General features: G+C 33.6%; 1 protein-coding gene across 1 annotated transcript; it reads right to left on the reverse strand.

Moving 5' to 3' along the window:
• Positions 1-3,858: 3,858 nt before the first annotated feature.
• On the reverse strand, positions 3,859-16,031 carry LOC132731911 (Bardet-Biedl syndrome 7 protein homolog; the record flags this gene model as incomplete). The annotated part of the gene is given in 8 exon segments (XM_060718209.1): positions 3,859-4,500; positions 5,019-5,142; positions 6,111-6,214; positions 7,328-7,437; positions 8,068-8,232; positions 8,999-9,201; positions 12,404-12,478; positions 16,013-16,031. Coding segments are annotated over 8 exon segments (937 nt in total), but the record flags the coding sequence as incomplete, so codon positions are not given.

Here is a 16,031-nt window from a genome sequence, read left to right on the forward strand (position 1 = left end):
TTAGTATATAAAGTTATCCTATTGACGTTATTATAACTTCCTTTTTAAAACTTAACATTTTCGTAGCCTGACGGTTAAACAGGTTTTTTACATCATAGAAGAAGAAGAAGAATCTTTATTTTGCAAATTAACTCTCAAAAGAGTCATGTACAAGCATTCATGATATATACAATTACATGTATGCATAAGTAAATAACTAATTACATAGCAAGATGACGTGACTGCAAGTATTTCTTTTCTTTCATTATTAATGGTTACCATTGATTATATATTTAATTTACAAGTTATTTACTTTTTGAGAGATTCTCCATTCAAATATATAATAATAAGAAATACTTCGTGTATGTATTACACTTGCAATCACGGGAGAGACATTGTCAGCATCTATTACATAGTATACTTTAAATTATCTTCCATACACTGGTCTTTGTAGTACATTTACTAATCTAAGCTATATGGTTTTGATTTTGCAATAGTAATATGGCACAAAATATTGAAATTATACAAACAAAACAAAACAAATGTTACTTCTAAACTATACATTGAACACATATAATGCTTCAAACTTGATACAAGGAAGACCAGTGTATGATTTGAAACTTACAAATTTAAAGCCTTTATAATCATCGTGTTACTTAACCTATTATACATATAATACACAAAGAATTGCAATGTATCAATAATACATCTATATACAATTACATGACAGCTAATATTCGTACATTACACATATAGACGTACAATACAATGTGTCAATTACCTTCTGTGTACGTTTGCATGGGGCTAGATATTCGCATAAAACATATATATAGAACTTTAAATTAAACATTTTGTACCTTTACACGAGAATTGTTTGTAACTGTTTTCTAATATGGAAGGCATGGTATATAAACATAGCTAAATTTCTAATATCATGTACATTATCGCTTGTAATCAACTGAACAAATTTAAGCATGCTAGGAAACCTCCAGTAATATTTCTTTAAAAATCTTGTTCGGAGTTCCTGATAAATAGGACATATGATGACAAAATGGAACTCGTCCTCTAATTGATTACATGTTACACAGATTCTATCAATTACACGCACACTGTGTGGTTTTCTCCATCTACCCACCTCTATTTCTAGACGATGAGAAGACATTCTTAAACGTGACATAGCTATTCTATACTTTTTAATATCAACAATATCTAAATATCTACTAAAAACTGAAATCATTGAAAGCGTGGTAAAATAGTGCTCTGGAAGAATTACTGATTCGGGCATTTAAATCCTGTTTCCATGTGTCTCTAACTCTTTGGTTAAATACATTAAGAAAAATTTTAACATGCGGAACTATATATAAACCTTAGTGATACTTTTAATAACTTTTAATTTTAATAATATAAGCCAACTTCATGCTTTAGTGACCCCGTGATAAACGTATTGCTCCATATAGGGTACGGGTTTACAAGTACTAGTTGTATTTGCAAGTTATATGTACAATTGTAAGGGGAATTAAATGGATCACGGGACAGGATGTAAAAGGATATAGTTATCAGTCATTTTCAGACTCACACGAGTCAGATTACACGAAGATCAACAGGGGCATAGCCAGCTTTTCTCAACTTGTAGGCTCATAAAAGGGGGTCTGGGGGCTTTGTCCTGGGAAGCCAAAAACAAGTTCAGATTAAAAAGAGCAAAATGCACGTTCCAAAGTACAAATGTATGTTCAAGGAAAATTATCAAAACAATAATATTAAACTATGAATTTGGTTAGATGCATACTTTATTAAGGATGGTAAATCATGCGCACACACTTGATTCGACTATACGGCTTGAACTCACTACCAACTCCACTCTCGCCTGTTTTATTGTATTTTTGGGACTTTTGAAAATGTTAATTTCTTAACCAACTTGTAGGCCCGTGCCTTCATGGTCTAAGTGAGAAAGTCGTTCACGAACGCAAAGTCTATGGCAGAAAGGACCATTGGCAGCTGTTCAAGTGGAAAGCCCTTTGGCAGCTCGGCTTAGGGAATGACGCCTAGTAGCTTGACCACGCCAAATGTTCTCAGAGTATTCTTGCTAATTTCGGTCTTCAGTTTTGTCTGTTAGGAGGAAAGACCTTGATACCCCAGCTGAGGATAATGAGTGTAGGAAACAATTATTTTATATACTGAGTTGGAAACAGTTTTATCCTGACAGTGTGCCAATTTGGTCAAGCTTGTCGCCAGATACAATGCCTAGGTGCCTTTGATTGGAGCTTAAAGATGTTAAAGTTTATTCAGTACGCCGTACCGGTGGTCAAATTGGGTGCGTTATGCTGAGCGTGAGAAGACAAAGCTTTAGATTATCATTTTACCTTTTTCACCGAACAAAGCCTCAGGTTTATCATATCAGAAAGTTCAAGTATACGATAAACCAGAGGCTCGGTTCGGTGAAAGAAATCTGAACAGAGGCAGCTCAAGTACAATTTTATTAAAATTAAGCTTTTCAAATCACTTGATGATTCTTGACGGGTTATATGCCTTAGCCGGAAATGCCTTAAGAAGTGTGAAATTTGTTCATTCGAAGAAAAGATAACTCTCCTTTCATCTTAGACACTATTATGTAACTTGAAAATACAACTTGAAAAGGTTTTTACGATATATTCAGTAAAGGTCATAAGGTGGCTTTATGGGGATTTAATGGTTGCAAGATTGGCTCGTAATTAATCATAAAAATTCTAGTGTGTTGTCCCAGAGGGAAATTTCAGCGACTAACGGGGAGGGTATAGCGAAAATGGGATCCATGCACTTAAATTGACGGACTTGAAGAATACAAATTATCTGTGTGTTTGTCAATGAAATGCAACGTTGATACGATTTCGTAGGCAGATAACTGATCTCTTTGGACACCTGCCTGGTTTCAGATTAAATGCACTACTGAGAGTGGTCAAAACATTTCTAATAAAATGAACCTTGAGAACGAACCAGAAAATGTGAGGCTTATGAGGAATCATCATAGTAATATAACAAGTCATATCTGGTCAGTTAAGTTCACGTAGCCTTTGGAATATTACAGCAGAACAGTGGTGTACGTTGTGTTATTTCCATTTGTTGAAGTTAAGAAGATATCAAATTTAAGTTGCATAAAAAGGTAAATTGTATCAGAGACATAGATAACAGAGATAGGCAACTTCCTAGCCAGTTAAGATATCATAGGTGCTTGCTAACCAGCAAGTGAAACTTATTAACCAAAAACCAAAATCAGTAAAATAATACATTTTCTGGCCATGGCTACAGGTAAACCATTTGAATAAATGATACATCAATTTTTGAAAAGAACTACTTATTAACGTTTGTTTAATAACTATGCATATGACGAAAGACTGACTGAGTGGATATGTTATGCTATATTATCTTAAGTGAGAGGCATAGAAAGTAACCAATATTTTAACATGCAGCAATAGATAAAAGATTTCACTTTCAAATGGTGTATATGAATCAAATCTACATCCATGAAGTTATAATTTTTATAACATGCCTAATTTTTCACTTTTTGATAGACACGAGTGATATTTCAATGGAGAATATAGGAGCTTATCTCCTACTCTGTTTATATTTACTTTCGAAGTGTATAGAAGGGAGGTTACTTAAGCAAAATGGATTTCAATATTATGTAACTTACCTGGGTCTTGTAAGGTGTGTATAAATATCAGGCCATTTGTTTGAATAGAATTTTAAGATAACAACTTTCTTAACCATATTTTTTCAAAGATCTTAAGAGTAATTAACTTAAGAACATAAATGTAGCTTTGTATTGGTGGTGTGTATAGAAAATGTTTGCAAAATATCTATTGCAAAGACTATCCAAAAGCTAAAGGACATTAAAACAATAAATATAGGTTAAGACAATCACTTTAATGAAGCTTCACAGACAAAATAATTATCACAGTGATTTAAATACAATAAAAATAAATAAAACACATGTCTACAATATTTTCGTCCACTTAAACAGAAGAAACGTTACTATGATGAATAGGGATGAATAAGGACATTGTACAATGTATTAACTTAAAGCTTACCAAGTCATCTAAACTGAGAGTGACATGCCACAAACTTCTCCATGGCAATATAAATATGCCATTTTTCTCTCACAGAATAACATGGACGGAATCAATAAACATATTTCATATATCAATTACCCATCAACAATGTCAATACTCAATAATAGGACATTAAATAATGCATGTAAAAATCATCAATCCCTTAAACTTGCCTTTGCCAGAATACACACCATTTTTCAAATTTTTGAACTTCAAATATGTGACCTTATTGTTTCCATACAATAAGACAGAAAGTTTAATCTGATCAAGATAAAAGTTTTTTCTTCCAGTACTTTAAATTATTGTGTCTGTTCAAAGAATTGCACTAATGTTTGTAGATCATAATTGTCCAGAACTTCAAGTAGAGCTGGTACACGCCCCTTCATGTTCTGACCTTTGAACTTAAATTTGTCTATGAACAAGTCTGTGATCATACCTGAAAACACAACATTCTTACAATTACATTCTTAATTTTAAGCTTTTACTTTTGTTATGAAATCCTAACAGAAAATAATTAAGTGTAACTACATGAATTCATTTAATAAGAAAATAGGAAAGTCTGCTTTGACAACTAAGGTAACATGCGAAAGCCTAAAAACTTAAAATATGAAAATACTACATAGATCAACTGGGGCACTTATGAATAAGAAATATATCAAGGATTAAATTTAAAATCAATATGAAGTGACATCACAAAAAAGTCCTGTTGAATCCCTTTAAATGTTGATTCTGAACCAAAAGATTCAATTTTTTAGCACATAGTCATAATTAACAGCTAACATTTTCACACAATAAGTTTTTCATTTTTGAAAATTTCAATAAAATTAATACAGTTAGTCCCATAATCTGAATATTCCACACAATTTGAACAACATCATTCAAGAAACATATAAATCATTATTGAACTGTCTTTAGAAGGCAAAACTTACAGTAAGACACAATAGTTATACCTACCATATAATCTCTCAAGGTGACATGGTTGTCTTTTGTACTCAATTTTCAACTGATCGGCATCCTCCAGAATCTGACGGTACTCTGGTGATAGGAATTCTAAGTTGTTCTCATGGACGTGAAGCTCCTATAAGATGTCATCATTACATATCAAATACATTCAACAATTTTTTCTTATTATAAAGAATTAAATGTACTGATTTCAAAATTTGAAAAGCTTAAGTTATGCATAGCTCTCTATCAACTGTTAAGTCCATTCATTCACCTTCTACACTGATTATAACTAATACATTTGTACATGTATATGCAGTGAAATTCAGACAATTTTCTCAGGTCTGTATTTCTTTCCTTTCTGTTTGTCAATGCATTTTATGCTACTGAAAATTCCAGAACTTCCAAACTTTAAATTCCGGACAATGATGTGTAAATTTGGGTAAAAATCAAAGCAATTTTACTTGCTTGGTGTCAAGATTTCAAAATTTAAACTGTACTTATGCTCATGCTTTTTTTTCATTGTATGAAAAAAAAAGCTTTAAACAAATCTACAAAGTTTAAATATATACTATGTTCAAATTTGATATTTGAAAATACTGATAATTGCTATGCTGTCTCTTTTTAATCTTTTGACTTCACACGAAATAGATATGTTATGCTGTAAATCCTACTATAAATGGACATACTTTGAATATATAGTGTCATTGAAAAAACTGGCAGTAATTCTAAGAAAGGACCAGCTTTACTTGACCTTTTATAAGGAACATCAGATTCCCATACATAGTTTGTAAGTTTTTGTTTTATTAAAATAAGACATATGAATTCAGTAAGAATAGTACATATTTCAATAAATTTCTGCAATAAAAATGTTTTACTCAAAGGTGAGCATAGTATATCTTTTAGTATCCAATATCTTATATGAGAAAGAATTACTATAGCAGTACCAAACCATGTCAATGTTTAATTACTGAAAAAAAGGAAAACAACAAAATGTTGAGTAATTACAAAGTAAAATAATATTGGCCAAATAAGCAAGTGAACAAGTTTATTGTACACCCCTGAAACAATGTAAAATACACATTTAACTTAACAAATGTTTACCTTTAGAGCATCTATAAGTTGAACTTTCTTGGCTAACAATAACTGGTACTCTAGTTTAGGATGAATAAGGTTCAGGGTGTAGGGAATTGAGTCTTCATTTACATCTGAAATATTGTCAAATTATGTTATATAGAATGTCATACTTTTATATATATGTTTTAATCACAGCCAATCCCAAAGCTGTTTTATGTTTGTTAAAAAAATGTGCCTGTTATCTTTTGTTGTTTTTTGTCATTATCGCTAGGATTGATATAAATTTTAGATAAATGATTATAACACCAATTTATATCAGTATTTCAGTGTTGGTATGTACTGAATAGGCTTAATCAACAGCATAATCATATATTTAGAGTGATTAACATGTGATTTATGTTTCTTACACTTCAACATTGCATTAAAATATTTGACATATTAAAATACTCCATATTTGTAATGTTGCTTTTCATTACCTTATTATGATGTTTATATTATCAGTTATATAGATTTTTTTGACAGGTTATATGGCCCTATATAAACGGTTGTTGGGAATTATAGTGCAAACAACTGTTTCTAAAAAGCATATAACCTTTCAAAAATATCTATAACAAATTTATAATGCAGCAAGCATTGTTTTTGAGAGAAAAATTGAATTTTCTTCATAAATTGACAGCAGTTGTGTATATAAATCTAGATAAACATCACGATTATCCAATGAAAAGCAACGTTACAATCATGCAGTAATAAAAAGTCTTATATATGCAATTTAAGTGAACCATTTTTTTTCCTCTAAACAGGAAGTTTGCTGCATTATAAAACCATTATAAATTGTTTGTTTGTTTTGAGTTTTACGTCACACCGACACAGTATAGGTCATATCGCCACGTTCCAGCTTTACTGGTGGAGGAAGACCTCAGGTGCCCTTCCATGCATTTCTTCAGGCACAAATGGGCACCTGAGTAGAACCACCGACATTCCGTAAGCTAGCTGGATAGCTCCCCCACATGAAAGAATCCAAAGTCCCTGTCGGGATTCGAACCCACAGCGGTGTGGGGCAAGTGGTTTGAAGTCAACGACCTTAACCACTCGGCCATGGACGCCCCTAAAACCATTATAAAGATACTTTTGACAAGTTATAAGGTTGTATATAAACAGTTGTTTGCAATATAAACCTCACCTTGCGACTCACATATATAACTTGTCCAAAATCTTTATAAACTAATATCATAAAGAGTATTCACCATATGTTATATCCAATCTGACTTTTTTCTTTGTGGCTTCCTTTGTGAGAACATCTTTAAGAATGGAGATTGTTGAGATGTTGTCAGATCTGAATGTTGCCAAACCTTTACTGTAAAAATATAATAATAAAACTGATACAGTGTATGAAAATCTTTTACACTAATAGCGATCAACACTTAATCAAGTCTCTCTTAGCTATTTTAAAAGTAACATGGTTTGTAAAAAATAAATCATCACTCAACAGCTAAAATCTGCCTGATTCTGTGTCTGTAATCAATTTCATTCATTAAAATATTAGCGCAGACAAATTGTTTCCTTTTAAATGCTTTAAATCTTAAGTTATGACTCTATAAATAGCTCGAGAGTCAAAATGGTGAGATCCAACAGCTGTCCTTATCACTTTGATAAAAAACCTCTTTAAATTTCTTTTTACAGAAATGATTCTATATTACCAAAAACATGTTTGACTATACACTTAAAAAGTTTTAAATGTACTTTTGAACTGAAATACAGATTGTTTACATATTTTGATTAAGCACTGAATTTCTATTTGTTTGCAAAGTTATAAAACATTGAAATTCATTTTGTGGACATAACAATTTTCCATAATAAACATCATGAAGAAGGAAAGCATTTTCATAAAATTTTGAATATATTGAATATATATACACTCAACTAAATGTAATCAAAAAACGATATTCATTACATTTATACATGTATATGTAAATGTATTGTTTACCTGTATAAACACTCTAGTTGAGTATCAAGGAATGTTGATATGAAGTGAAATTGTACTTTGTCACCAGGTGGCGTTTTCTCTGGTAGTTCTGGGAGACAGAAACATACCCAAGAATGCATCTCAGCCTGACTGAACTGTCCTGTCAACTTCAATGTGTTATGTGGTCTAAATAACGAACACAACAATGCAATAATATAAAATTGAGTCCCGTCATGACAAAACCAACATAGTGCATTTGCAACCAGCATGGATCCAGACCAGCCTGCTCATCTGCGCAGTCTGATCAGGATCCATGCTGTTTGCTTACCAACTCTATTACAAGTAGAGAAACTGATAGCGAACAGCATGGATCCTGATCAGACTGCGCAAATGCGCAGGATGGTCTGGATCCATGCTGGTCGCAAACTCACTATGTTGGTTTTGTTGTGACGCAGCTCAAATGTTGATAAATAATCAGATTGAAGACTTACATCCTGAATCATCAATGTGATATTAAATTATAGAAAAATCAACTTTTTGACCAGTCTTTCATGGCAAAAGGTATTCATGAACTTTATATCTACATTAGTTGTATTTCAAGACAGCCATTATACATATAAATGGTTTCTTTGTTCAATTCTTTATCTGGATTTTATAGAGGTGAACATTTATTTACAAGATTACAATTGAGTGAAGTTGAAATTGAGGGGTTTAATATTTTTGCCAAATAAATGGAAGAATGATGTGTAACAAATAGAAACAAAATTCAATAAAATTAAACAGTTAAAATTGATTAATTTGGTGAAATGAATTTCACCAACCCTTGGAGTGCTGGCACCAATAATGACATCTTTAAATGAATATTCTAGATTAACTACATTATCAGGCAAAATACTGCAACACCCTTATTTTGAACCTCAACAATGTTGTGGTTTTACAAATGTGAAACTACCTGTTATCATCAAAGACATGAGTCCTCTGATGAAGTGAGAGAGGTTTAATCTGATATTGTTTCACTTTACAAGTCTTTGGTTGAACTCTTGGTGTAACATAGGCCTGTATTGTACCATACTGTCCCTCAATAGACCGTATCTTCAACTCTAAACGGGTCGTGTTAGCCTGACATCTGTATGTTGCTAGCAGGAAGTTACCCTCCTATATAAGTTAAACATAAATTTTAATACAATTGTAAACATGTAAGTTCTGAGTAAGTGGAACTCACAGAAACAAATATCTTTTTAAATTTGAATAACCACAATAAAATTCACCTTATTTATTTCCAAGGATTTGACATAACAATTATTCAATGAGTATGCAAAACACTATTTTTTTGGTGATAAATACCTCAATAATGATTTTGTTACAATCATTTAATGGCAACTGCAAAAAAAAAGGTTTAAAAAAAGTTATGCAAACTAGAACTGCCACTATCATGGCGTGAATATCCCCGCATACCACTTTGTCAGAATCAACAGTGGCCATTTAGAGCTCAAGGACAACCTCCCTGCCAAATCTGAGGTTACTAAGCCAGTGCATTGCTAAGTTATGTATTCTACATGCTTCAAATGTGAAAATGTCAAAATCAATACATTGCGGACAGGACATTCTTTAGCAATTGAGAAGAAAAGCTTTTTTTGTCAAGGTCCCTGTGACCTTGACCTTTGACCAAGTGACCTCAAAATCAATAGGGGTCACCTTATAGTCATGATCAACATCCATGCCAAATATGAAGACTTAGGGTCAAGGATTCTTAAGTTAATGGGTGGACAAACTTTTTGAAGTCAAAGTCCCTATGACCTTGACCTTTGATCCAGTGACCTCAAAATCAAAAGGGGTCATCTACTAATCATGATCAACATCCATGCCAAATATGAAGACTGTGGGTCAAAGGAATCTAAAGTTATTGTACAGACAAACTATTTGAAGTCAAAGTCCCTGTGACCTTGACCTTTGACCTGGTGACCTCAAAATCAATTGGGGTGATCTACTAATCATGACTAGCCTCCATGCCAAACATGAAGACTGTGGGTCAAAGGAATCTTAAGTTATAGGGCGGACAAGCTTTTTGGAGTCAAGGTCCCTGTGACCTTGACCTTGTGACCTCAAAGTCAATAGGGGTCATCTACTTATCATGACTAACCTCCATGCCAAATATGAAGACTGTGGGTCAAAGGAATCTTAAGTTAATGGGCAGACAAGCTTTTTGAAGTCAAGGCCCCTGTGACCTTGACCTTTCACCTGGTGACCTCAAAGTCAATAGGGGTCATCTACTTATCATGACTAACCTCCATGCCAAATATGAAGACTGTGGGTCAAAGGAATCTTAAGTTATTTGGCGGACGAGCTTTTTGAAGTCAAGGCCCATGTGACCTTGGCCTTTGACCTGGTGACCTCAAAGTCAATAGGGGTCATCTACTAAACATGACTAACCTCAATGCCAAATAATGAAGACTATGGGTCAAAGGAATCTTAAGTTATTGGGCGGACAAGCTTTTTCAAGTCAAGGCCCCGGTGACCTTGACCTTTGACCCAGTGACCTCAAAAAATCAATGGGGGTCATCAACTAATTATGACTAACCTCACTGCCAAATATGACGACTGTAGGTCAAAGGAATCTTAAGTTATTGTGAGGACAAGCTTTTTGAAGTCAAGGCCCCTGTGACCTTGACCTTTGACCTGTTGACCTCAAAATCAATAAGGGTCATCTACTAATCATGACTAATCTCCATGCCAAATATGAAGACTATGGGTCAAAGGAATCTTACGTTATTGGGCGGACAAGCTTTTTGAAGTCAAGGCCCCTGTGACCTTGACCTTTGACCTTGTGACCTCAAAATCAATAGGGGTCATCTACTAATCATGACTAACCTCCATGTCAAATATGACGACTGTAGGTCAAAGGAATCTTAAGTTATTTGGCGGACAAGCTTTTTGAAGTCAAGGCCCCTGTGACCTTGACCTTTAACCTGGTGACCTCAAAATCAATAGGGGTCATCTACTAATCATGACTAACCTCCATGCCAAATATCGAGACTGTAGGTCAAAGGAATCTTTAGTTATTGGGAGGACAAGCTTTTTGAAGACAAGGCCCCTGTGACCTTGACCTTTGACCTAGTGACCTCAAAATCCATAGGGGTCATCTACTAATCATGACTAACCTCCATGCCAAATATGAAGACTAAGGGTCAAAGGAATCTTAAGTTATTGGGCGGACAAGAAAAAACCGACGGACAGCCGGATGGCCGGACAAGCTGATTCCATTATACCCCCCTTACAACTTTGTTGTGCGGGGATATAAAAAAGCAAGATAATCTATACAAAAACAGGTGTTTCTCAAGCTAAAATAACTGCAAAAAAAACTTAGTAGGACAAAAAAACATTCAGGATTTCTCTATTCACTCAAGTTTAGCAAAAATGAATGATTTGGCATGGACAGCCAGGGTCATTCTAAAGTAAAATATATACTTGAATCATTCAGCATGTCTGTTTTGTTGTTATAGTCTTGTTTTGTTCAAGTATAAATGAAATCAGTCCATTAATAATAACAAAATCATGGCTATCTAATAAGCAAATTCAATACCTTCACCTAGAAGGTCAAGGTCATTTAAAGCCAAATATCATGTTTAAATTGCTCAATCTAAGGCTTTATGTTTTTATCCCACTATTAATTATTCCATAAGTAACCAAGTTTTTGCAAATTTTAGCAAAATTCCGTAATTTTACCATAAAAGTCAAGGTGATATAAAGGTCTTGGGTAAGTTCCATTTAACTAACTTCAACATATTTTCAAAAGAATTTTATGTCCATGTATGAATACAAAAGGTCCCTTAATAACAAATTCAAATCAAATTTTAAGAAAATTCTAAGATTTGACATTAAAAGTTAAGGTCATTTAAAAATCTAGGTCAAATTCCCTAAAATATAAACAAGAAGACCTCATGTAGATTTCTACGGTCAAGTTTGATTAACATTGGTCGAGCAATTTCAGAGATGCACACATGTAGTTGAGTTAACAGGCAGCCAGACAGCCAGAGGAATGAAAGATTCGAACCCCCTTATAACTTGCAGTGGGGGGATATAAAGAGGTTATTGAACAAGTTTGATAAATTTAGTATTGAAACTACATGAATATAATATGCTATTCATCACATATCCAAAATAGAACAGTATAAATGAATCACTTTTTTAGTGATGCCCATATAGTGTTATGCAAACATTAGCCTGTTTCATACTATTTCTGTTTAATGCCAATGATGTCATGTTAAGATAAATGCACAGCTGTGCAATATCGTTTTTATGAAGTGGCAACAGCAGTGCAGATATATGATAAAATGAATTATTAGCAGTATAGACTAACCTCAGGATGACAGGCACTGTAACTGACAACAGCTGAGTTCTTCTCAACATCCAGTAGATCTATTGGTACATCACTCTACAAAATAAAACAGAATTTGATAAATATTAATATTCATCAGTCGTGCAAAGTGCACGCATTGCTTTTTCTTTTTTACTTATGATACATATTTTTACTTCCAGGAAAACTCCTACATTGTAATAGGGCTGGGAACGAATAAGGAATTGAATGTTCGAATATTCGTTTTCCATATTCGAATATATATTCGAATATTCGTTTTTTACAACATTTGTTCCGATATTTCTCTTTGACGTGTACGTATCCGAAATTGATTGCGTCGAATATTATACTACTTTAAAATGCTTGGAATAATCGGCGATTAAAAAGACCTTTATTGCTATGTCAAAGTTTATTTTATTTTATAAATTGTAAATCGAGATATATGTTTACTTTTGAAATAAATTCATAATTTGATTGTCTTTTGTTCGGTAAACCCGACCACTGTCTTATCAACGGGAGGTAACTCACGTGACTTGACTGACAGTAATATGAATCATCGTAGCCTCTTAGCCCCAAAATTTAAAAACACATAATTATATTGGAACTTAACTTGTATAAAATATTTTTATTTATAATTTTAGATAAAGTTTAAAATATTCTTAAATATAACGCAGTACAATGTAAATATCACACGGAGTCTAATGTCTACGGAATAAATATATTCTGACGGAATTTAGACACTTCCCATGCTTTCATAACGCGTCGATTAATGCGTGCCGATTTATTCTTATTCACAAAATTTAAGACAATTATTGATAAATCAGAAAGATTATAACACAGAAAACAATAAATAGGATAATTAAAATCGGAAAAATTTGCATTATAAACTGTTAAACGGGTAAATTGCAAACTGTGAAACGAGTGCCCTTTTGAGCAACTAGACCCCAAAGTTTTCACAGTTAATTGGCGATAATTGTCAATGACAGGCGTCATACAAATATTTGAACACCTGGTCAAGGAAATGGAAAAGGTTTAATTTACGATCTTCATTGAAATTTGAAAGTAATGACAAAAAATAAAACATTGCTTTTTTTTTCGAATATTTGTATTCGTTTTTCAATGTTCTAGTTATCGGTAGTGTTTCGAATATTCGAATATAATTCCCGGCCCTACATTGTAACAATTTAAAAAAAAAAAGAAAAACAAGAGCGATCAGTAATCACATGTGTCCCCTCATGATGGTCAATTTCATGTTGGGACAAAGTTTGTGACAGACGGACAGACAGTGCACAACTAGACTTGGTACTGATCATTCCTGTAAAGTTTGGATAAAATTGCACGAGTAGTTTATGAGGAGTTGTCCGGACAAGCTTTTGCGTATCTGGCAACACACAGAAAAAAAGACCTTTTTATCAAAGGACTATAACTCGGCAGAAAATCATTCAACCGGAAAACCCCTGCAAGATGCGCAAGGACTTGAGCTACAGATCAATCCTGTAAAGTTTCATTGAAATTGCTTTAGTTGTATAAGAGAAGTAGTCCGGACAAACTTTAAAAATAAAAATTATTAAATGGCCATAACTCTGACAAAAATCATTGAACCGGAAAATGCTGACAATATGCACAACTAGACTTGGTACTGATCATTCCTGTAAAGTTTGGATAAAGTTGCACCAGTAGTTGATGAGGAGTAGTCCGGACAAGCTTTTGTGTATCTGGCAACACACAGAAAACTAGAAATGTGTCCATAGGACACGGATGCCCCCACACGTCACTGTTCTGTCAATCTTATGACTCTAGGTCAAATATTTTTAGGACTACATGTGCCACAAGTTGAAAACTAAAAATCAACAAAGGGCCATAATTCTGTTAAATTTGGTCGCAGCAAAAATTCCTTCCTTTACTACCATCTACACATTAAGGTTGTTAATCCCTGGAAGTTTAAGCAAAATCTGCCATCCGGTTTAAGAGGAGTTGCGTTCACAAAATTTCTACATAGTATATAATGAAAAAATCAACAAAGGGCCATAATTCTGTTAAATTTGGTTGCAGCAAAAATTCCTTCCTTTACTGCCATCTACACATTAAGGTTGTTCATCCCTGGAAGTTTAAGCAAAATCTGCCATCTGGTTTAAGAGGAGTTGCATTCAACAAAATTTCTACATAGTATATAGTGAAAAAATTAACAAAGGGCCATAATTCTGTTAAATTTGGTCGCAGCGAAAAATTCCTTCCTTTACTACCATCTACACACCTTAAGGTTGTTCATCCCTGGAAGTTTAAGCAAAATCTGCCATCCGGTTTAAGAGGAGTTGCGTTCACAAAAATTTCTACATAGTATATATAGTGAAAAAATCAACAAAGGGCCATATAATTCTGTTAAATTTGGTTGCAGCAAAAATTCCTTCCTTTACTACCATCTACACATTAAGGTTGTTCATCCCTGTAAGTTTAAGCAAAATCTGCCATCCGTTTAAGAGGAGTTGCGTTCACAAAATTTCTACATTGTATCTAGTGAAAAAATCAACAAAGGACCATAATTCTGTTAAATTTGGTCGCAGCAAAAATTCCTTCCTTTACTACCATCTACACATTAAGGTTGTTCATCCCTGTAAGTTTAAGCAAAATCTGTCATACGGTTTAAGAGGAGTTGCGTTCACAAGATTTTGGGACGTATGGACGGACTGACGGACGGACGGACTGACTGACGGACGGACAAGTGCAACGCTATATGCACCCACATTGTGGGGGCATAAAAACACCTTTTTATCAAAGGGCCATAACTCGGCCAAAAATCATTCAACCGGAAAACCCTTGCAATATGCGCAAGGACTTGAGCTACAGATCAATCCTGTAAAGTTTCATTGAAATTGCATTAGTGGTATAAGAGAAGTAGTCCGGACAAACTTTAAAATTAAAAATTATTAAAGGGCCCTAACTCTGACAAAAATCATTGAACCATAAAATGCTGACAATATGCACAACTAGACTTGGTACTGATCATTCCTGTAAAGTTTGGATGAAATTGCACCAGTAGTTTATGAGGAGTAGTCAGGACAAGTTTTGTGACGGACGGACGGACAGACGACGGAGAAGTGATCCCTATATGTCGCCACTACTCCGTAGAGGCGGCACAAAAAATGGCAATTGATATGCAGAAAGAAATATGATCTACTTAAAGCAGCACGCCTCCAGATTAATGCTTATTTTCATATTTTCAATTTTGAAAAATGAAATTAATATATATTATTGCATAGCAACCAAAAGGAATCACTTTACACATTATCAATGGTACTAACAACCAACGTTTATTACAAAAAGTTGCCAAAATATGCCCTCACTGAGTTAGTAACACAGTCGAAATATAGTTACACATAATGAAAAATTCACAACATTTTAATTAATTATTATTTGAATCTTTCTACTTTTGCCTAAAATCTTTTTTCACAAGTTTGATATATTGAAATATTTTCGCTCATCTGGAGGCATGCTGCTTTTAAGCAATATTTTAAGAATTTAAAGATACTCACTGTCTTCTTTTTATAAAAGTCTATATACGTATACCAGTCTTGTTAGCATAAAGATAATTATAACTGGGTATGATTGTGTTACCTGTAATAGGACATTATCT

Source organism: Ruditapes philippinarum, unplaced genomic scaffold, assembly GCF_026571515.1.
Source record: "Ruditapes philippinarum isolate M1 unplaced genomic scaffold, ASM2657151v2 ctg5734_1_1_1_1, whole genome shotgun sequence".
Taxonomy (NCBI): Eukaryota; Metazoa; Mollusca; class Bivalvia; order Venerida; family Veneridae; genus Ruditapes; species Ruditapes philippinarum.